Source organism: Haematobia irritans, chromosome 2 (assembly GCF_050003625.1).
Source record: "Haematobia irritans isolate KBUSLIRL chromosome 2, ASM5000362v1, whole genome shotgun sequence".
Taxonomy (NCBI): Eukaryota; Metazoa; Arthropoda; class Insecta; order Diptera; family Muscidae; genus Haematobia; species Haematobia irritans.
Window position 1 is genome coordinate 140,644,330 of NC_134398.1, and position 23,604 is coordinate 140,667,933.

Below are 23,604 nucleotides of genomic sequence, written 5' to 3' on the forward strand. Positions count from 1 at the left end.
CAACAATCGAATTACTTGGGCTGTAGTAATACTTGCCGATTGCAAGTTAAAAGTTAGTCCACACGGGGTATACATTAGACAAAAAAGGCCGATTAAATACGTATATAATTCAGTTCTTGATCGGTATATATAGGGGAGTCTATAAATAATTACGAACCGATTTGAACTGTTGCGTGGTAATTAGAGAGCCAGAAGTGAAATACGGGATTCGCTTTATGTGGGGGCTATATACAATTATAAACCAATATGGACCAATTTTTGTGTGATTGAGGATCGGTTTATCTGGGGGCTATATATAAATATAGACCGATATGGAATAATTGTGGCATGTTTGTTAGCGCCATATCCTTGCAAAACGTACCCAATTTCAACCGAATCGGATGAAATTTACTCCTCCAATAGGTTCCGGAGGTCAAATCTGGGGATCTGTTTATATGGGGGCTATATATAATTAGGGACCGATTTGGACAAAATTTTTCGTGGATGTGGGAGGCCATATATCAAGATCACGTACAGAATTTCAACAAGATGGGATAAAATTTGCTCCTCCTAGAGGCTCCGAAGGCCAAATCCCGGGAATGGTTTATATGTGGGCTATATATAATTATAGACCGATTTGAACCAATTTTTCCATGGATGTTGGAGGCTGTATATATACACCATGTACCGAATTTCAACCGAATCGGACGAAATTTGTTCCTCCAAGAGGCTCCGGAGGTCAAATCTGGGGATCGGTTTATATGGGGGCTATATATAATTATGGACCTATATGAACCAATTTTATCATGAATGTTAGAGACCATATACTAACACCAAGTACCAAATTTCAATCGGATCGGATGAAATTTGCTCCTCCAAGAGGATCCACAAGCAAAATCTGGGCATCGATTTATATGTGGGCTATATATAATTATATAGTAACATCACGTACCTAATTTCAACCAGATCTGATGAAATTTGCTCCTTCTAGAGCCTCCGCAAGCCAACTGTTTGTATGGGGGCTATACGCAAACGTCCGATATGGCCGCTTTGCAATACCATCCGATCTACATCAACAACAACTACTTGTGCCAAGTTTCAAGTCGATAGCTTGTTTCGTTCGGATGTTAGCGTGATTTCCACAGACGTACGGACGGACATATCTAGATCAACTCTGAATTTCACCACGACCCAGAATATATATATACTTTATGGTCTTAGTCTTAGAGCAATATTTGCATGTGTTACAAACGGAATGACAAAGTTAATATACCTCTCATCCTATGGTGGAGGGTATAAAAATAAAATTTCAAAATTTCAGAAAAATAATAATAAAATTTTACTACAAACAAATATTTTTTTCCAAAAAAAAAAGGAAATTAAATTTAGCGTTAGTTTAACAACGGAATTTTTTCGGTGAAAGAATACATTTCTTCGGAATGAAATTTTAGACAAACAAAATAGCCCTTTGGTCTAAAGCATATTCTTTAAATGCAAAGAACATTTCGTTTGTCTAAAATTTCGTTATTCACAAAAGAAAACTCGTTTTTTTGTGTGCAATGAATTTCTTCAGCATATTCTACCTTGCTCTCTTAAATAGCTCATATAGAAAAGTCCATCAATTTACGAATTGCTTAATTGGAAAAATTTTTTAACCAGAAAATACGATTACGAGAACATTACAGCAACTCCTGAGTTCTTTAAACCATAAGATGATGTGACTTTTGAAATTTATAAGTCTTTACCATTTTTCAGAATTTTATCCTGATCTTTTGTACTTTGAGTGTCAATGATCAAATCAATCCTTAACTCGCCTAACCATTCCAAAAACTTTTTGATCACTTTGTGATGTTAGATCTGATCAACAACCCAGCAAAAAATGCATCGAATAGTCTAAGTGAGCCTGAAATATTGGGCTGCCACTAACATAACCTAATCTAACCTAACCTAAGGTGTCATCCCAATTCAGTGTTTTAGATGAGAATTAAAAAATTTTATGATATTTTGTTTTTGAATACATTATTTTAAAGATGTTTTTTACTTAAAACATAGCATAATTTCTACTTGAATTCTGTTGTTAAACGTTTTCAAAGGACTTTAAGAGTACATGAAGCAAAAAAGCTGAAAAAATATTCATATAATCTCATGTGTAGAAAATTTTATTTATGCATAGGTACACTCTTAGAAAAATATGTTTTTCATATGTTCCGATATAAACAAAATGTGTTTCGGGCACAATTTTAAAACACAATATATTTAAGTGCAAACATGTAATGTTCCTAAACTAACACTAAATGTTTGGGACATCTATGTTAATATGTTAGAATATATTATGTTTGGGGCATGAATGTTTCATAAAAATCATATGTGTGAATGCAAACATATATAAATTTACAAATTTCGACTAAACATACATATGTTGTGATATTTTATTCAAAGCGACAGAGAGAGTATAGAGAAAGAAATAGAGATGGGAACCGGGAGAGTTGACAAAAGATATCAACATAACACAGCGAAAGTATGTTGTATGTTGTTTCGGAAAACTGTTTTATGATAAGGCCAACAATTTGATATGCTTAAGTCTAAATATTATTTAATTTGAATAAAGAGAATGGACATTCGGAACCAAGAGAATAGACATTTGAAAAACAAACAGCATATGTTTTCGCCTTGAGAGCAGCATTTTATGTATGTGTGGACATGTGTTTTGTTTATCATTTTGGCATTATGGGCTCAATTTTTTTCTTGGTTCGTTAAAAGAAATCAGGGGTCTTCATAAAAATAACGAAAGGGCACTATACTCTTTTTAGAGTTGGGACAGTAAAATGAAATAAGGAGGAAATAGTGAAAAATTACACAGTAAAATATATAAAAACAAAGTTTAGTTCCTCTTTATTAATAAGTAGTCCACGAGGAGTTGACGGACACCTTCAAATATAAAAGCGGGCATTAAGTTCGAGTTTTGCAGCTAAAACAATTTAAAAAGTTTATTTTCTTTAAAATGAATTATTAACGAAAAATAAAAGGCATTTTAGAGCGATGGTGTTAAATGCTAGTAAAAAACTGTTCACGCCTAAATAAATTTATGTTTATATTACATGTATGTTTATACTCGACTCTACGTTCTTCTTTTGTTAGGGTTTTTGAATACCAAATTTTAAAGTTTTGTACCAAAAACAGTTTTTTGTTACAAAATTGTTATTTTTGCTTTAAAAAATAATATTTTATCCAAAAATCAGTCAATTTCGTTTATATCAAGCACTGTTACTGACTATAAATCTTTAATAACCACATTTCAAAGTTTTAAAGTTAAATTAAAAAAAGTGTTCGGTCGGAGCAGGGATTGAACCCACGACCCGTTGCATGCAAGGCAGACATGCTAACCACTGCTCCACGTGGCAAACAAATGTATATTTCTGTTAAATAATGTTATGTTTGCATGGGCTCGTGGGCGCTGCAAACTATGCTATATAAATGTAACTTATAACGATAATAATCTAATGGTGACTATAACAGCTACGTAGCCCAGTGGATAGTGTGTTGGCTTACAAACTGTATGGTCCTCGGTTCGATTCTCCGTGCAGACGGGAGGTAAAATTTAAAAAATTTATAAAAGTGAATAATTTCTTCAACATTATTTGTATTACAGAAAAAGGTGCCAAGAACTAAAATATTTGGTGGAAGTGAAAATTACGAGTATGTTAGGGAATGAGCACAATCGTCTTTGGGAAAAATTCTTCCAAGCATACAATATTTTTGGGCTCAAAATGCTTCCAAACATATAATATGTTCACATAAAACAAACATATTAATGTTTCGGCAGTATCCAATAATATATATGCTTCCTGCAAAATATGTTTGGAACATATGTTAAAGAAACGATTTTTTTTGAGGGTGTATGTATACAATATTTTTATAATATTAAATTGAGCCGACGGGCTTTTTGGGCAGCAAATATATCAATTACTTCTTCAGTCGGCACATTTATTCGGAGATGAACCGACATTAATGCCAATCCATTGAGTCTACTCTCGCTAGTCGAATTTCTAAGATACGTCTTTAATCTCTTCATTGTTGAAAATGAAAGTTGGGATGAGTACGTAGTAACTGCAGGGATGGACAATGCAGTACTAAAGGGTGATACGGTTAAAATTTGGTCAAGGGAAAACGCGTGTAAATCGGTGAAATTGTTTATTTAAAAAATCAAATTAAATTTCTTTTTCAAGTTCAATTAGTATAAAATTCAGGAAAAATATTCAGTTAGGCTTTCGCTTTTCCAAATCCGAATTGCCGGGCCTCACGCTTGACACCTGCCATCAGATTTTGTACAGCGACCTTGTCCACCTTCTTCGCCGCAGAAAGCCAGTTTGCCTTGAACTGCTGCTCGTCCTTTTGATCTTCTTTAGGTTCCGCTTGACTATAGAACAGTATTTCTCAATTGGAAGGAGCTCTGGCGTGTTGGGAGGGTTCTTGTCCTTGGGAACCACCTGCACGTTGTTGGCGGCGTACCACTCCATGGCCTTTTTACTGTAATGGCAAGATGCCAAATCCGGCCAAAACAGTACGGAACAACCGTGTTTCTTCAGGAAAGGCAGCAGACGTTTATTCAAACACTCTTTCACGTAAATTTCTTGGTTGACAGTCCCGGAAGCTATGAAAATGCTGCTTTTCAAGTCACAGGTACAGATGGCTTGCCAAACCAGATATTTCTTTGCGAACTTTGATAGTTTTATGTGCTTGAAAATATCTGCTACCTTTCCCCTTCCTTTTGCCGTATAAAACTCCTGTCCAGGAAGCTGCTTGTAGTCGACTTTGACGTAGGTTTCGTCGTCCATTACCACGCAGTCAAACTTCGTCAGCATCGTCGGGGCTCGCGCTTTGGCCGCCGTATTTTGTTTATCATCGCGATTTGGAGTCACTACCTTCTTGCAAGTCGATAGTCCGGCTCGTTTTTTGGCTCGATGCACGGTTGTAGATGATACACCCAGATTATTTGCGGCATCTCGGAGAGAGAGGTTAGGGTTTCGCTTGAAAGTACCGGCAACTCTCTTTGTCGTCTCAGCGGCTTCCGGTTTTCGATTTCCCCCCGATCCAGACTTCCTGGCTATCGACAAACGTTCCCCAAACACTTTAATTACATTTGTAACGGTTGATTTGGCAACTTTTAGCGATTTTGCCAGCTTTGCGTGCGAGTAGCTCGGATTTTCGCGATGCGCGAGCAAAATTTTGATACGCTGCTCTTCTTGCGTGGACGGCATTTTGACAACTGAAGAGTGAATTCCAAAATCAAAATAGGAGCAACATTCTACACACACACACTTTCAAAATGAGGGATATTAAGGTTTTTTAAATGCAAAATTGAAAGAAATACGTCAAGTTTATATTGACCAAATTTTGACCGTATCACCCTTTATAGTACTTTTTTCAATACTTTTTCACCCCGGTCACTACCGTAGTACCCCCGCGAATGATTTAGTACCTTTTGTGTAGACATTTTTGAGTCGATATCAGATTTATGGTACAATAGCTTTGACAAAATATTTTAATATTTTGAGAAAGTCTTTATCAACCTTATTTGCTAATAGTCTTTTACAAATATGGCAAAACAGACATGTTCATGTGGGAAAAAAATCTCGATTTTGTAAAAGACATAGTCAAAAAAGGATTTTAATGAACTTCAAGAATGTTTTTTATTTCGGTAGAAATTGTTGTCAAAATTTTATTTCTATATAGAATTTTTGCAAAATTTTATTTTTATAGAAAATTTTGTCAAAATTGTATTTCAATTGAAAATTTTGTACAAATTTTATTTCTATAGGAAATTTTTGCAAAATTTTATTTCTATAGAAAAAATTTTTTTCTACGGATTTTTTTTTGCAAAATTTTATTTCTATAGAAAATTTTTGCAAAATTTTATTTATATAGAAAATTTTGTCAAAATTTTATTTTCTTTAAAATTTAGTCTCTTGACAAAAATTTTCCAGTGAAATTTTTGTTGAAATTTAGTAAAAAGTACCTTTCCGCTCAAAAAATACCTTTTTTGTACTTTCTTAAAAATTGTATTTTCCATCCCTGAGTAACTGGCAAAGTGACCAAAATTTTTAAAAGAATATGCACGTTTGGAAATATCTCTTTATTGTACTCTCCAAGTGCTTCCATCGCTGAATTAGGCAGGTTCTTTTCGCAGGTTTTGCGCCATTTCATTTACACATGTGTGTTTGGCTGTTTCGTTGTTGTTGCTATGGCCAAACAAAGCGAGTCATGTTCACAAAAAGAACAACAAACACTAATAAAAAGCAGAAAGACGTTTTCCAAAAATGAAATTTGTGGTGCGAGAACAAAAACAATTTGTTTTTTTCGACCGTCGTTTGACGGGCTTTTCAACTAGTATTCTATGATTTGTGCAAGTTTTATAGGTAAGCGGTTTTCAAAATAAAACCTCCAGCTTTTCTTCAACATCTTCGATAAGATTTTTCTATGCAGCTAAAATAGGGATGCCAGATTTTGAAGAGGCAAAAAGAGCACATTCAGCTTATAAAAAGAGCACATACGAAAAGAATAGAGCACACTTTTTCATATAAAAGAAAAACATTTAATTTAATTGAAATATAATTCATTTAAACATTTAAGCAAAAAGCTACATACCATAAACATAAAATAACCCACTTTCAACTCAAGCTAATTTTCTTACAATACTTTGTAAGTCATTTTTTGGTGTTTTTGTGAAAAACGTTATTGAAGAAGTTTGTTTACATTTAGAACAGAGTACAAAGTGAAGAGGCAAGATCGGCATGCTATTCTACGACTCTGATATATAAAGTAAAACACTCTTTAATTAGAAAATAACGGCTAGGAAAATCTCTTATTGCGACATTTACATCCCAATAAACACAAACGCTTGAAAAATGCTAAATTTCAACAATTTTTCAAACATTTTTTCAAAGGATTAGGGTAATATTCAAGTTGAGAAATTGTTGAGAAAATCGCGTTCTTAACAAAAAACAGACATTACCCTCAACAGTGAAATTCAACACATTAGCAATAATATCTCAAGTGTTATCCTCAAATTGAAATGCATCGCTACTCAATAATTTGTCAAACAATTTTCGATGCGAGTCAAATTCAAAATTAACATCGTTGCAAATACTTTTCAACCTAAATTTGTATGAATGATATCCCCACTTCAAATTGAAAGTCAAAGCCAAAATTCTATGAATTTTGTATAATTTATTCATTTTCATCAAAATAAAATATATAATAATACACTACACTACATAATACACTACAATACCAATTGATAAATAATAATCTTATTAAACATATCAACAAATAAGAAAAAAACAACAAACAACAAACAACAAAACTTTAAATATCTTAAACATTATTAGTAAACACTTTTGCATTGATCATTCGATTTCCTTCCTGTTGGTGTCATAAAACAGCACTAAAATGTATTAACATGCGGGCAATTTGAAATTAGGAACGCACTGGACCGCGTGTTAGAATTCATTTCCAGCAGAAGGAATTCACAAAATATCAATTTTAAACTGATAATAGAATATGATTTAAATTGACGATGTGATGCAGATTTTTATCCAGAAGTTGTTGATTTCAACAATTTGTTGTTTTTAACAATTTTAATTGATTGCACTTGTAATGTTTCTGGAAACTTTTTCTTGTCGATAAGCCACTCATTTTTCATTGGTCAGCTTTTTAATGTTTGCAAGAATGTACCATCTAAAGATTTTAGTTTTCTGCAAAGAGATTTAAATTTAGTGACTTCTCTAAAGTGTTGATTTAATTTTTCATATTGACGTACCAATTATTATAAACTAATTGAAGCAGTTCCAGTTAATTGTGCACCATTTTTTCATCGGTCAGCTTTTTAATGTTTTCAAGAACGTAGAATCCATAATTTTAGTTTTCTGCAAAGAGATATACATTTAGTGACTTCCTTAAAGTTTTATTTCATTTTCTATTTTCACTTACCTATTTTTATAAACTATTTGGTGATTTGTCTAAAATTTTCCATTTTTTTTATTTCTTGCAATTGACCACGAACTTCGTTGCACAAATAAGTACTGAAAACCACATGGGTTTTTCGTTGCATTTTAGTGTAGTGTTTTGTCAAAGTTTTCTCATATTATCTTCAACACCTTTTCAAAGATTTCGTCAACATTTTGGCAAATTGGAAGTAATTCGCAAACAATTTGAAGATGTATTGAAGATGAGTTATTTCAAGTCAAGTTGAATTTATGTTGAAAATTATATTTACCCTCAAACTGAAAAGTTGTTGCATTTGAAAAACGCTTATCCTGTGTTTATTGGGATATTTTCAGTTTACTTTTACCATTTGATTAATATTTGTTGTGATGCTAAAAAAGAGCACTTTTGCGTGCTCTTTTGGCCTTTCTTGTTTTAAGAGCACATTTTGTAAAAAAGAGCACATGTGCTCTTTAAAAGAGCACGTCTGGCATCCCTAAGCTAAAAATATATATTTATTTATATAAAAATATTCATTCATTTCCCCCTCATCCACCCCCCTTAATACGGCCTTGGTTGATCAGATCTAACATCACAAAGTGATCAAAACGTTTTTGGAATGGTTAGACGAGTCAAGGATTGTTTGATCATTGTCATTCAAAGTACAAAAGTTCAGGATAAAATTCTGAAAAATGGTAAGGCCTTATAAATTTCAAAAGTCACATCATCTTATGCTTTAAAGAACTCAGGAGTTGCTGTAATTTTCTCGTTATCATGTTTTCTGGTAAAATACAAATTTTGCGTCCCTCTGTTAAAGTTGTAGATCTTTGAAGTAAGAAAACTTTTCTTTAAAGTAAATAAAACATGTTTAATTTAAAGAAATCGTCTTTAACTCAACTGACATATTGAATTTTTAAATTAAAATTAAAAAAAATTAAATTAAAATAAAAAAAAAAAAATAAAAAAAAGGATTTACATCTTTAGTTTAAAGTTTTTTTAGAATTAAAAAAAAAACTGTTTTATCTTGAAGTATCTGGCATAATTTGGATTTTGAAACTGGAATTTGTTTGTACATGAGTACCTTTATTAATATATCGCAAAAAGAGAATAAAAATTCGATTAATGAGATCTGTATACAGATTTTAATTTCATTGATCCTAGAATTAAAGCCAGGGGGGGCTAGTAAAAAATGTCTTTATTTTAAAGACATTTTTTATGGGCCAAAATCCTTAAAAGAAGGTCAAAATCTTTGGATCCGAGTAAACTTTTTGTTGAGTGTACGTAAAAGTCATTAAGTCATTAACACTCATTAATTTAAAAGAGAATTGTATCTTAAGGTTATCCTTACTTCAATTCTCCAGATCTTTGGCTCGGAATCAGTACCAAAATCATTAGTGTGAACACAAAATCTTTGGAACATGGTTTTTTCCGTATATAGTTTCTGTATTCTCCCAAGAACAAATTAAATGTTAATCCAACTGGCAGCCGTGCCTTGCAATCATTGGCTCTGAATTATTCCGATTGTAAAATATATCGTGTTTTACCAGTATTCTTAATGTACATTTTGGGTGTGGTATAGTTCGCCTTCACTAACATATTTAATAGATTCTTGAGCATTGTTGTAGTTGATGTCATTTTGAAATATAGATCCTATATTGAAATTAGTAAATAGTGCACAGTATGTACGAGGCTGGTTTGATAAGTACATACTCCTACTATTTGGCGCACGAATTTCGCAAGAGCAATTTACTATCGTTTATTGCAGAGCGTTTGCATGCTGCGTCAAAAATTGATTTAAGGAATATAAAATACCTACAAATGAGACAATACACCCAAAGAAAAAATAATTTATTCCGGAATGAAATTTTAGACAAATGAAATTATCCTTTCTTAACTTTTTTATTTGATTTTAAAGAAACATTTTTAATGCGAAAGAAAACTTTTCTTGTCTAAAATTTCGCCAATTAGAAAAGAAAACTCTTCTACAGTGTACACGCAGAGAAGAAATATGATCACCCAAAATATGTTTTAAGAGTAAAATATTATTTTTAGGCGAAGAACATGGAACATATCTGTCTCAATGATGTTATCAAGCCAAATCGATTCAGATTTAAATGTAGCTCCCCTATATATATTGCCCAGGGTGGCCTCCTGAGTCGATATAGCCATGTCCGTCTGTCCGTGAACACATTTTTGTAATCAAAGTCGAGGTCGCAGTTTTAGTCCAATCGACTTCAAATTTGGCACAAGTATGTGTTTTGGCTCAGAATAGAACCCTATTGATTTTGGAAGAAATCGGTTCAGATTTAGATATAGCTTCCATATATATATATTTCGCCCGATATGGACTTATATGCCCCAGAAGCCAGAGTTTTACACTAATTTGCTTAAAATTTTGCACAAGAAGAACAATTAGTACTATAGTCAAGTGTGCCAAATTTTATTGAAATCGGTTGAGATTTAGATATAGCTCCCATATATATCTTTCGCCCGATTTACACTCATATGACCACAGTGACCAGAGAGTAGAATTAGCATTGTAGCTATGCGTGCCAAATTTGGTTGAAATCGGTTCAGATTTAGATATAGCTCCCATATATATCGTTCGCCCGATTAACACTCATATGACCACAGAGGCCAATTTTTTGTTCCGATTTAGGTGAAATTTTGCACAGGGAGTAGAATTAGCATTGTAGCTATGGCAATATTTTTTTCAGTGTAGTCGAAAATCGATAATTCGATGTGTTACAAACGGAATGACAAACTTATTATACCCCCATCACCATTCTGTGATGGTGGATATATAAAAAGCTTCCAATATTTGAGGTTTTTGCAATTTGGTTCAATTTTTTTTTTGAAAATAAGAAAACATGTTTTACATTGAAGTGTCTATTATTTTTTTTTTTACTCTCACCCCATATGTCACTAAGGCCAATATAAGTCTGTTTTAGTTTATGGAATTATTATGTTTTGAGAAAGTTGTTTCTTTAATAAGTTTTTGTGTACGTTAGTTTAATTAACTAAAAACGGGGACAAAATTATACACAAATGAAGCATAAAGATTTATTAAATTCGTGTCTAGTTCAGAATTTCTAAATTTGTAAATTTTACAAATAATGCGCCCATCTTGAACTTCGTAAAGAAATTTTTGCAATTTTGAACTCCAATTTTTATACCCTGCGCCACACTGTGGAACAGTAACACCCAGAAGGAGACGAGATAGACACATGGTGTATTTGGCAATAATGCTCAGGGTGGGTCCCTGAGTCGATATAACCATGTCCGTCCGTCTGTCCGTCCGTCTGTCCGTCCGTCTGTCCGTCCGTCCGTCCGTCTGTCTGTGAACACATTTTTGTGATCAAAGTCTAGGTCGCAATTTAAGTCCAATCGCCTTCAAATTTGGCACATGTTCCTAATTTGGGTCAGAATAGAACCCTATCGATTTTGGAAGAAATCGGTTCAGATTTGGATATAGCTCCCATATATATCTTTCGCCCGATATGCACTAATATGGACCCAGCTGCCAGAGTTTTATACCGATTTGCTTGAAATTTTGTACAAACATAACACTTAATCGTATAGTCAAGTGTGCAAAATTTGATTGAAATCGGTTCAGATTTAGATATAGCTCCCATATATATCTTTCGCCCGATATGGACTTATATGGCCCCAGAAGCCAGATTTTTGGGCGAATTTGGTTGAAATTTTGCACAAGGAGTACAATTAGTAGTATAGTCAAGTGTGCAAAATTTGATTGAAATCGGTTCAGATTTAGATATAGCTTCCATATATATCTTTCGCCCGATATGGACTAATATGGTCCTAAAGCCAGAGTTTTGGCCCAATTTGGTTGAAATTTTGCACAGGGAGTAGATTTAGCATTGTAGCTATGCGTACCAAATTTGGTTGAAATCGATTCAGATTTATATATAGCTCCCATATATAGCTTTCGCCCGATTTACACTCATATGATCACAGAGGCCAATTTTTAACTCCGACTTAGTTGAAATTTTGCACAAGGAGTAGAATTAGCATTGTAGCTATGCGTGCCCAATTTGGTTGAAATCGGTTCAGATTTAGATATAGCTCCCATTTATATGTTTTTCTGATTTCGACAAAAATGGTCAAAATACCAACATTTCCCCTTTTAAAATCGCCTCTGCTTAGTTGAAAACTTGTAAAAAGGACTGTAACTTTCCTAAATTTCTAATACATATATATCGAGCTATAAATCATAAATAAACTTTTACGAAGTTTCCTTAAAATTGCTTCAGATTTAAATGTTTCCCATATTTATACCCTGCGCCACACTGTGGAACAGGGTATTATAAGTTAGTGCATATGTTTGTAACACCCAGAAGGAGACGAGATAGACACATGGTGTCTTTGACAATAACGCTCAGGGTGGGTCCCTGAGTCGATATAACCATGTCCGTCTGTCCGTCCGTCCGTCTGTCTGTGAACACATTTTTGTGATCAAAGTCTAGGTCGCAATTTGAGTCCAATCGCCTTCAAATTTGGCACATGTTCCTAATTTGGGTCAGAATAGAACTCTATTGATTTTGGAAGAAATCGGTTCAGATTTAGATATAGCTCCCATATTTATCTTTCGCCCGATATGGACTAATTTGGACCCAGCAGCCAGAGTTTTATACCGATTTGCTTGAAGTTTTGTACAAATATAACACTTAGTCGTATGGTCAAGTGTGCCAAATTTGATTGAAATCGGTTAAGATTTAGATATAGCTCCCATATATATCTTTCGCCCGATATGGACTTATATGGCCCCAGAAGCCAGAATTTTGGCCGAATTTGGTTGAAATTTTGCACAGGGAGTAGATTTAGCATTATAGCTATGCGTGCCAAATTTGGTTGAAATCGATTCAGATGTAGATATAGCTCCCATATATATCTTCGCCCGATATGCACTTATATGGACCCAGAAGCCACAGTTTTATCACGATTGTACAAGGAGTACAATTGGTAGTATAGTCATGTGTGCCAAATTTGATTGAAATTGGTTCAGATTTAGATATAGCTTCCATACACACAAAAAAATAAAATATGAGTTTGTACACAAATTTGTACATTTTTATAAATGTATGGACTTTTTCATAATAAATATGTACACTTACATAATATATTGTTTTCGTAAATACTTGTTGTGAAATTATGAATTTTTTAATAATATATATGGACGGTTTCATAAAATTAATGAAACTTTACTTAATATATCAAAAAATACTGGTTTTCTCTTAGCGTGAGAGAGCCACAAAATAGAGTTACTCTCATATGTAACAATACAAGCATATAATATGAGACAAAAAAAGGAAACATAACGCTTTGAAGGCAGGCAATACGTGTGTTTGAATTTTTCAGTACAGTTTGAGTCGCCGTCGCGATTCGAAGATTATTTATTGCTGTAAAACAGAAACAATATTAAATGGAAGCGTTGGTGATCATAAGTAACATAAAATATGATAAAATTATGTTCTTTACTGGCTGGACTTGCGATTTTTCGTAAATGGGTTGATACATTTTGACCAATTATGCAGGTATTAAGAATCAGGGGGAAAATCTAAAAGAAAAGTTACATGTAATGCATGACGTTTTTAGTATATATTATGTAAAAGTACATATTTTGCAATAACGAAACATATGTATACTTCATTTATAATATTAAAAACTCCATTCACATTATGTATACATTCTTGGTTAATGAAAACCTGTATTTTTTATTTTATGAATTGTTTTCATATAATTTATGATTCCCGTGCTTGGAAAACTATTCATAAAATAAATGTATTATTTTTTTGTGTGTATATATTTTTCGCCCGATATGGACTTATATGGCCCCAGAAGCCAGAGTTTTGGCCCAATTTGGTTGAAATTTTGCACTAGGAGTACAATTAGTAATATAGTCATATGTGCCAAATTTGATTGAAATCGGTTCGGATTTAGATATAGCTCCCATATATATGTTTTTATGATATAACATTAAGAAACCAAACAAGTTTGAATGCTGTTGAAAAAATATTGAATGGCGAATCACTTGTCTTTAGGTTGTAATGATTCACTCAAGTGGCTGTTGTCACAATCAAATGGAATTCAAAAGAATTATGAATAAAGTCCGAAACTTAACGTCATACAAATAACCCAATACGTGATTTTTGATTTAAAAACAAATGCTCTTGATTCTAATTCAAGGCCAATGACGGTAATTTACATTGAAAGAATAGTTTTCTTTACTCAGGAATGGAATAATGTTTTCGCTTACTTTTTTCGCTTACTTTTTTCTTTAAGAGCAAATAAACCAGTTTGCAGATATTCATTGTTGCACTTGTCATAAATACGGATGTATTTGTTTTTGTAAATAAATTTTTTTTTATATTTTCCCATAGTATGTAGAGTTAAAAAATGTTTGTCTTTAAGTTAGTCGATAGTTAATGAAAATAATTGATTTTTTTATTCCCTTACTTTCAGATAAACAAAACGGTGGCAATCTTCTATTTATTCCATCAATATTGATACTTGCCCAAATCCTTAACCATTTCCGATATGTTGAAATTTTTAGAATTTTGCACTATAGTGCTAATTTTTTGTACCATCCCTATTTGGGCCAATGACAATTTACGCATTGTTTATGAATGGAAGGAAATGGATTTCAAATATCCCAGCCCCGATGATCGTTGGATGGCCATTGAAAAATTTGAATTTAAACCTGAGAATGTAATACCATTTGGCATTGAAGTGTATAAATCTCGATTGTTTGTGACATTGCCGCGTTGGCGTGAAGGAGTACCGGCTTCATTGGCTTATCTTGATCTAAATGGTGAGTGAGTGATGTGATTATGAAAAGGTCGTACTTTTAATGGGGCGTTAATAACAAAAACCTACTACAACAATACAAGTATGTGTATTTAATTTTTATTTCATTTTCTGGCATATCACATATTCGTATTGTGGATAGAGATATTTAATGTTTGTTAAATTTAATGGAGATATAATGTGGCGCAGAACATTGGGGGAATTTTGATTTGAAAATAGTTTTAAAAATAATCCAAAATAGGTATACAAATGTAGGAAAATCGACTAATCTACTAATGACGAAAATCATCTACACAGAACTATTTCGTGTGAAACTTGAACTCAATTTAAGGGAATGAAGTTAAAGTTGTTTTAAGCCAAGGCACAAACCATCTGCAGAATTTTTTTCTTAGTTTTTAATGAAAATTTCGCAAAAAATTAAACAAATGCATCCTCAATTTTTTTTTGGCAAAAATTTTCTATAGAAATACAATTTTGACAAATTTTGTATAGAAGTAACATTTTGACAAGATTTTTTCTAGAAATATTTTTTGGAAAAAAATTTCTATAGAAATAAAATTTTCGATAGAAATAAAATTTCGACAAGATTTTATATAGAAATAAAATTTTCAACAGAAATAAAATTTTTAGAAATTTGTCTATAGATATATTATTCTGGCAAAAATTTGATCAAGCACTTCAAAATAATTTTGTTTTCTTTTTTTAAATTTGACATATTTTTGGTAAAATTTTTTTTTCAAATGTTGGTAGATTATTTTTGGTATGAGTAGCAACCTCGATGTAGAGCCAACCGTGAGTCATCTATTGAACGTTTTGTCAAAATTTTATTCTATAGAAAATTTTGTCAAAATTTTAGTTTTATAGAAAATTTTGTCAACATTTTATATCTATTGAAGATTTTACCAAAATTTTATTTCTATAAATGATTTTGCTAAAAAAATGCTTTAGAAAATTTTGTCTAAATTTTGGTTCTATAGAAAATGTTGCCAAAATTTTGGTTCTACAGAAAATTTTGCTTAATTTTATTTGTAATGAAAATTTTGCAAAATTTTAGTTTTGTCATTTATTTTTTTTTCTATAGAAGATTTTGCCAAAAAAATCTGCAGAAAAGTTTGTCAACATTTATTTCTATAAAAAAATTTTGATTCTACAGAAAATTTTGTCAAAATTTTGGTTCTATGGAAAAGTTTTTCCAAAATTTTATTTCTATGGAAAATTTTGCTAAAAATTTTATTTCTATGGAAAATATTGCCAAAATTTTATTCTATAGAAAATTTTGTCAAAATTTTATTTCTATAAAAATTTTTGTCAAAATTTTGATTCTATAGAAAAGTTTGCCAAAATTTAATTTCTATGGAAAATTTTGCCAAAAGTTTATTTCTGTATAAGACTTTGCCAACATTTTATTCTATAGAAAATTTTGTCAAAGTTTTATTTCTGTAGATGTTTTTGCCAAAATTTTATTTATTGTTGTTTTTGATTTTGAGCTTAAAACCATGCATTGACTAAACTACAAGTGTAGCTTAACCAACAGAGGAAAAGTATGCATGTCAAATTTATTTGGGCAAAGCCCTATAGACTGCAAGATGGTTGCATGTACAGCTGTTTCGGAATTACCATATTCCTCATCAGTATCCTCTACTTGCAGCAAAACTATCAACCAATTATCAGAATAAATTCAGGCAATTCATTAAACCCAACAATGAACCACACTTGAACCTTCCGATAAAAGGTTTTGCTCGATAGCCGAAATAGATAGAAATATTTTTTTCAAAAAATTATTTCACTTGAACCTTCCGAAAAAAGGTTTTGCATGATAGCCGAAATAGATAGAAATAATTTTTTGAAAAAAATTCTAAACTGAAAAAACAGTGAATCCACCAGGAAGAAAACTTTCGGTTAATTTTAGAAAATTTTGAATATTTGTAGAAAATTTTAACTAAACAGTACTACAAACGTTGGCATCACGCCGATGTCATAAAAATAAGTAAATATTTTTCGACAAATTCAAGAAAATTTATTAGGCATAACTAAGTTTTTTCACTTGTTAAAGAAAATTTTGTAGTTTGAAGGAAACACTTAGAGTTAAAAATTGCAAGAATGTCTTTAGTGACATACGAAGTTCATGATGGACGCATTTTTGGTAAAATTTACAAGTTTAAAGAAATTCTGAACTATTTTGTGGAAGACACGAATTTAGTTAATCTTTATGCTTCATTTGAGTATATTTTTTCCTCGGTTTTAGTTAATTTAACTAAAGTATACAAAAAATTATTAGAGTAAAGGAAACTTTCTCCAAACATAATAATTCCATGAACTAAGATAAAGTTAAAGTGGCTTTAGTGAAATAGAGAGTTCACTTTTTTCTGAGTGTATAGAAATAAAATTTTGATAAAATTTTCGATGGAAATAAAATTTCGACAAAATTTTATATTGAAATAACATTTTTGGCAAAATTTCCCTTAGAAATAAAATTTTGCCAAAAAATATTCAACAGAAATAAAATTTTGAGAAATTTGTCTATAGACAAAAATTTGATGAAGCACTTCAAAATAAATTAAAATAATTTGTTTTCTTTTTTAAATTTGTCATATTTTGGGTAAAATTTTTTTTAACATTTTGGTAGATTAAAATTTGGTAAATTAAAATTATTAGAGCAAAGGAAACTTTCTCCAAACATAATAATTCCATGAACTAAAATAAAGTTAAAGTGGCTTTAGTGAAATAGATAGTTCACTTTTTTTGAGTGTATAGAAATAAAGTTTTGATAAAAATTTCGATAGAAATAAAATTTCGACAAAATTTTATATTGAAATAAAATTTTTGGCAAAATTTCCCTTAGAAATAAAATTTTGCCAAAATTTCTGGGTGAAATTTTTTTTTAACATTTTGGTAGATTAGTTTTGACATGAGTAGCAACCTGGAGCATCTATTGAACATTTTGTCAAAATTTTATTTCTATAGAAAATTTTATCAAAATTTTTATTTCTATAGAAAATCTTGTCAAAATGTTATTTTTTAGAATTTTTTTTCACAATTTTACTAAAATTGTATTTTTATAAATGATTTTGCCAAAAAAAAGTGGAAAAGTTTTTCCAAAATTTTATTTCTATGGAAAATTTTGTTAAAAATTTTATTTCTATGAAAAATGTTGCCAAAATTTTATTCTATAGAAAATTTTGTCAAAATTTTATTTCTATAAAAATTTTTGTCGAAATTTTGGTTCTATAGAAAAGTTTGCCAAATTTTAATTTCTATCCACAATTTAATTTCTACGGAAAATTTTATTTCTGAAGAAGATTTTGCCAAAATTTAATTTCTGTAGAAGATTTTGCCAAAATTTTATTCTATAGAAAATTTTGTCAAAGTTTTAATTCTAAAGAAAATTTTGTCAAAATTTTGGTTCTATAGAAAATTTTGTCAAAATTTTGGTTTTATGGAAAATTTTGTCAAAATTTTATTTATGTAGACAATTTTGTAAACATTTTAATTTTTCAAGAAAATTTTGTCAACATTTTAGTTCTATAGAAAAGTTTGCCAAAATTTTATTTCTATAAAAAATTTTGTCAAAATTTTGGTTCTATAGAAAATATTGTCAAAGTTTTGGTTTTATGGAAAATTTTGTCAAAATTTTATTTCTATAGAAAACTTTGTGAACATTTTATTTTTATAGAAAATTTTGTCAAAATTTTATTTCTATAAAAAATTTTGTCAAAATTTTATTTTTATAGTAAATTTTGTCAAAATTGTATTTCTATAGAAAATTTTGTGAAAATTTTATTTCTATAGAAAATGTTGTCAATATTTTATTTCTATAGAAAATTTTGTCAAATTTTTATTTCTATAGAAAATTTTGTCAACATTTTATTTCTATAGAAAATTTTGTCAAAATTTTATTTTTATAGAAAATTTTGTCAAAATTTTATTTCTATAGAAAATTTTGTCAAAATTTCATTTTTATAGAAAATTTTGTCAAAATTTTATTTCTATAGAAAATTTTGTGAAAATTTTATTTTTATAGAAAATTTTTTCAAAACTTTATTTTTATAGAAAATTTTGTCAAAATTTTATTTCTGTAGAAAATGTTGTCAACATTTTATTTCTATAGAAAATTTTGTCAAAATTTTATTTCTATAGAAAATTTTGTCAAAATTTTATTTTTATAGAAAATTTTGTCAAAATTTCATTTTTATAGAAAATTTTGTCAAAATTTTATTTCTATAGAAAATTTTGCCAAAATTTTATTTCTATAGAAGATTTTGCAAAAAATTGTTTTCAAAAGAAAAGTTTGTCAAAATTTTATTTCCATGGGAAGGAACATATATATAGGGCCTATATGTAAATTTGATGCGATATAGCTGATAGTTTTAACACATATAGCTGACATTTCCATTTAAGATTTATTAGACTACTCTCTAATAAATCTTACCACCACATTCAAATATTTTTTTTATTTTCAGCAGAAAAGTGCTTTGAAAAATTTACTATTGGTTTTTTATAATACCATCCAAATTATTGAGTCACTATTGTGATTTGACATTGTAATGGACCAAAGCAATTTGATTCATAGAGCGTTATGCCTTCTTCTTCATTCAGTCATCTGAATATTTTTAATAAAGAAACATAAAAGAAAACAAAAATTTTCACACTACATGATGACAAATAAGAATGTATGAAATAATGTCTGCAAAATAATATGAAATAATTTTCGTTGAATATTTCACCCAAAATTTTATAAATAAAAATTCCATATTTATAAATAACAACTTATGAAATATCCAATGATATAGTCGTTGGATGATGTGGCAAATTGGAATCGACTCGTAAACATTTTCGATTCTTAGTCTGTCCGCCAGTTCGTCTGTCTTTCAATATGAATGTTTCGATTTCACTGAAACATTTTTTTCCTAATTAACCCTCACCTACAACCATACCAAAATGTAAATTAAAAATTTTATTCTTGTATATTCGCTCATAAAATATATTTTAGACATTATTAGAATGTTAATGATTATTCATAGATTTTATTCTTAGGATTCTTGGGGTTACTACAAATAAACTAAAGAGACATTTCAAAAACCTAAATATGGATAAAGAGATAAAAACATTCATATAAAACTGAAAGTTAAAATAGACCATTACACAGAAAAAAGGATATAAAGATCAATGATCGAACACACAAGTTCAATATGAACTAACGCAGATAAAAATTTTCGTACAATTCCCAAAAGTAGTAGGAATGAACTGCAGTAAGGTTGAAATTGTCATTAGTTTGCGCCAATGATTTTTTCTTTACATTTGGTTTATTTTTTCTTCAATGGGTAGGTGTAATTTCATTAACTGCAGTTAAAAAGTACAACAGGGCATTAAATTTTCCAGGTTTCAACGACGATCTGAAATCTAAAAAAGTGGAGTACAATTTAGTTCAATTTTCGAACTAGTTATTTCATTCTACTTATAAAGCATGACCAAATCAGTGGTTATACTTTTACCCTTTTTTTGGTACTTTTTTTTTAACAGCAAAAGCACTTTGGTATAACAGAGGTACCAATTTGTATATTTTTTATCTTTTTGGGTATAAAAACACTTAACAAAAATTGAGTTTTAGACAAATTTGAATTGAATGCGCACTGAAAAAAAATCATACCCGATTCCAAAGATTTTGTCTTTACTTTAAAAAATTTGGTATTGATTCCGAGCCAAAGAAGCGGAGAATACAAGTAAGGATACTTTTAAGACACAATTCTCTTTTAAAATCGGGTTTTGTGTACTTGCTTCTAGGAAGCAAATTTTAACTTTTCGCTTTTTCAGCTTTTTTTTCTTAGTATGCTCAAAGTCCTTTAAAAACAAGTTAACGACGACTTTATTTTCCAAATTGAGACTCGAATTCTAGTAGAAATTATGCTGTGTTTCAAGTAAAAACGTCTTTAAAATAAAGTGTTGAAAAACATGTTCTATATTTGAACGATTTTTTGCTTTGTAGTCAAGATGCAAAAAGACAACATATTTAAAGACAATTTCATTGAATTTAAAGATTTTTTCTAAATTATTAAAGTCAAGTTGACCTTAGCCCAAACATTTTTTCTTTCATGTTATGATATCCATTTTTAAATCAAATCACTTAATTATAAGGACAATACGACTTCATTGAAAAGTTTATCGACCTTTGGTCAAGGAAAAAACTTTATACTAGAGAAATGCGTCTTCTATGCTAAGCAAAATTTGCATTCGTATTTTAAAGACATGAAATCTTTGACCACACGACAATATTTTTTTCAGTGCGAATTTCGAATTTAGTAGAATTGCGTACTTCATTTGTATATATTTTTTTTATTTTTTAGTTTATGCAATTAAATTAAACAAAGACTAATTAAAGAAAAGGAAATTTTTCTCACAAGAAAAGCGACCCTCTCGAAAATAGGCATTACCTTCTTTCTGCACATCCATAATGCCTCCATTTCTCAACTTCAAAATTCTTCGAAAAATTTATGGTGAAATTGGTAAATTAGTCTTTTGTTATATTACGGGAATGTTTTTTTTTAATCATAAAATCTGGACCGATACGCGGACGCCCCCTCGCATAGTGCTGCAATCCCATGTAACTAGTGGATACAACTAGACTCAAAAAAAAATGAACACTCTATTTCACTAAAGCCTATTTAACTTTATTTAAGGTCATGAAATTTTTATGTTTAGAGAAAGTTTCCTTCACTCTAATATGTTTTTGCTTATGCTAGTTAAATGAACTAAAAATCGGGAAAAAATGTACTAAAGTCGTACTTCTCACAAAATAGTTCATTATTTCTTTAAATTTGTAAATTTTACTACAAATACTCCCATCTTGAACTTCGTATTGCACTAGAGACATTCTTGCAATTTGCAAGAACTCCACTTTCTTCCTTCAAACTACAAAATTTTCTTTAACACGTGAAAAAAATTATTTATGTCTAATAAATTTTCTTGAATTTGTCGAAAAATATTTTCGTATATTTTGAGATATCGGTGTGATGTCAGCGTTTGTAATACTGTTTAGTTAAAATTTTCTAACAATAATCTATATTTTCTAAAATTAACCAAAATTGTCTTCTTGGTGAGTTCACTTTTTTTTTCAATGTAGTCAAAATGCTCCATTTCTACCTTATTGTATGAACGGTTGTCTTTCGATCCATTAATAGAAAATTTTGTTTAAAGTGTATTTCTACCGAAAATTTTGTAAATGTTGTCCAAATTTTTTTAATTTTTCTCCTATAGAAAAGCTTGTCAAAATATTTTTTCTATAGAAAAGTTCAAATTTTCAAAATTTTATGTCTATCGAAAATTTTGTCTAAATTTTAATTCAATAGAAAATGTTGTCAAAAATTTATTTCCATAGAAAATTTAAAATTTTTAAATTAAAATTTTTTTCTATAGAAAAGTTTGTCAAATTTTGTTTCTATAGAAAATTTGTCAACATTTTATTTCTATAGAAAATTTTGTCAAAATTTTATTTCTATAGAAAATTTTGTGAAATTTTTTTTCTGTAGAAAGTTTATTAAAATTTCATTTTTATAGAACATTTTGTTTCTATAGAGAATTTTGTCAATTTTTTTTTCTATAGAACTTTTGTCAAACTTTTATGTCTATCGAAAATTTTGTCTAAATTTTAATTTTATAGAAAATGTTTTCAAAATTTTATTTCTATAGAAAATTTGTGAAGTACCTCTTAGTTGAAGAGGAATATTTTGCAAATATCTACCAAAACATCAAGAATTCTACCAATCTACCAAACAGTAAAAAATCTAATTCTACCAACTTCACGCAAAAAAATAATTCTTTCCTCCCAAACGAAATTTTAGACAAACAGGAAGTCTATTTGAAAGAAAAGTATATTCGTTTTGTGGTAAACGTTTATTCTTTTTCCAGGATGTAAAAACAATTTCATAAAGACTAAGTTAAAAAACAATCTTTTCTGGCTAATTGCATTTTGCTTCACATCTTTCTCACTTCCACAAGGTTTGTTTAGTTCTTAGCACATTTTTCTGTAATACAAACAATGTAGAAGAAATTATTCGATATTATATTTTTTTAATTCTACCTTTCGCCTGGACGGAGAATCGAACCGCGGACCGTGCAATTTGTAAGCCAACACAGTATCCACTGAGCTATGTTGCTGTTATTGTCATCAATAGACAATTATCCATATAAGTTATATTTATATAGCATAGCTTGCGGCGCCCACGAGCCGACTAAACAAACTTTATTTAACAGAAACATACATGTAGTTGGGCACGGTGGACCAGTGGAAGCTAAGTCCGCCTTGCATGCCAAGGGTCGTGGGTTCGATCCCTGCTTCGACCGAACACCAAAAAGTTTTTTTTGTTGTTTTTTTTTTTTTACATATATTCCAGATATGTTCGGAAGATTCCAAAAAGATGTTCAACATTACATACTACTTATTAAATTTTTACTATGAACTGTAAAATGTGTCTTTTTAAAAACTTAAAGTCAGAAAAGATCAGTGCTTGATATAAACGAAATGGACTGTGTTGTTGACTCAAAAATAATTTTTTTTTATTGAAAAAATAAAAATTTTGTAACAAACGAAATTTTTTGGTGATAAAAGTTTAAAATTTTCGAAGCAATTCAAAAAACTCTAATAAAAGAAAAACGTTTCAGTACACGTTTTCCAAACGTTTTTTTTCTTTGCGTGTGTGGCAAGCGTGATTGTATGCCGTAGAATAAAGTGAATGTGTTCGCTTCTTTTTAATTTAACGATTCTCTGCGCCCCTTTTTTAATAATGCAGAAATAACAAGAATTTCATGTAAACCATTATT

At 30.1% G+C, this 23,604-nt stretch overlaps 1 protein-coding gene and 1 long non-coding RNA gene across 4 annotated transcripts in view; one reads left to right on the forward strand and one right to left on the reverse strand.

The window, feature by feature from the left end:
* The window catches only part of yellow-b (L-dopachrome tautomerase yellow-b), a 45,904-nt gene that overhangs the window by 12,691 nt on the left and 9,609 nt on the right, over positions 1-23,604 (forward strand). For all 3 annotated transcript variants that reach the window (XM_075296272.1, XM_075296273.1, XM_075296274.1), the window contains one exon: positions 14,446-14,794. In XM_075296272.1, the coding sequence (XP_075152387.1) occupies positions 14,521-14,794 (274 nt within the window). In that variant the 5' untranslated portion in view covers positions 14,446-14,520. The remainder of the gene's footprint in view (positions 1-14,445; positions 14,795-23,604) is intronic.
* LOC142224112 (uncharacterized) lies at positions 7,670-8,102 on the reverse strand. The gene is made up of 2 exons (XR_012719038.1): positions 7,799-8,102; positions 7,670-7,733 (listed from the first exon to the last, which is right to left on the reverse strand). It is a non-coding gene; the product is annotated as an uncharacterized LOC142224112 (long non-coding RNA).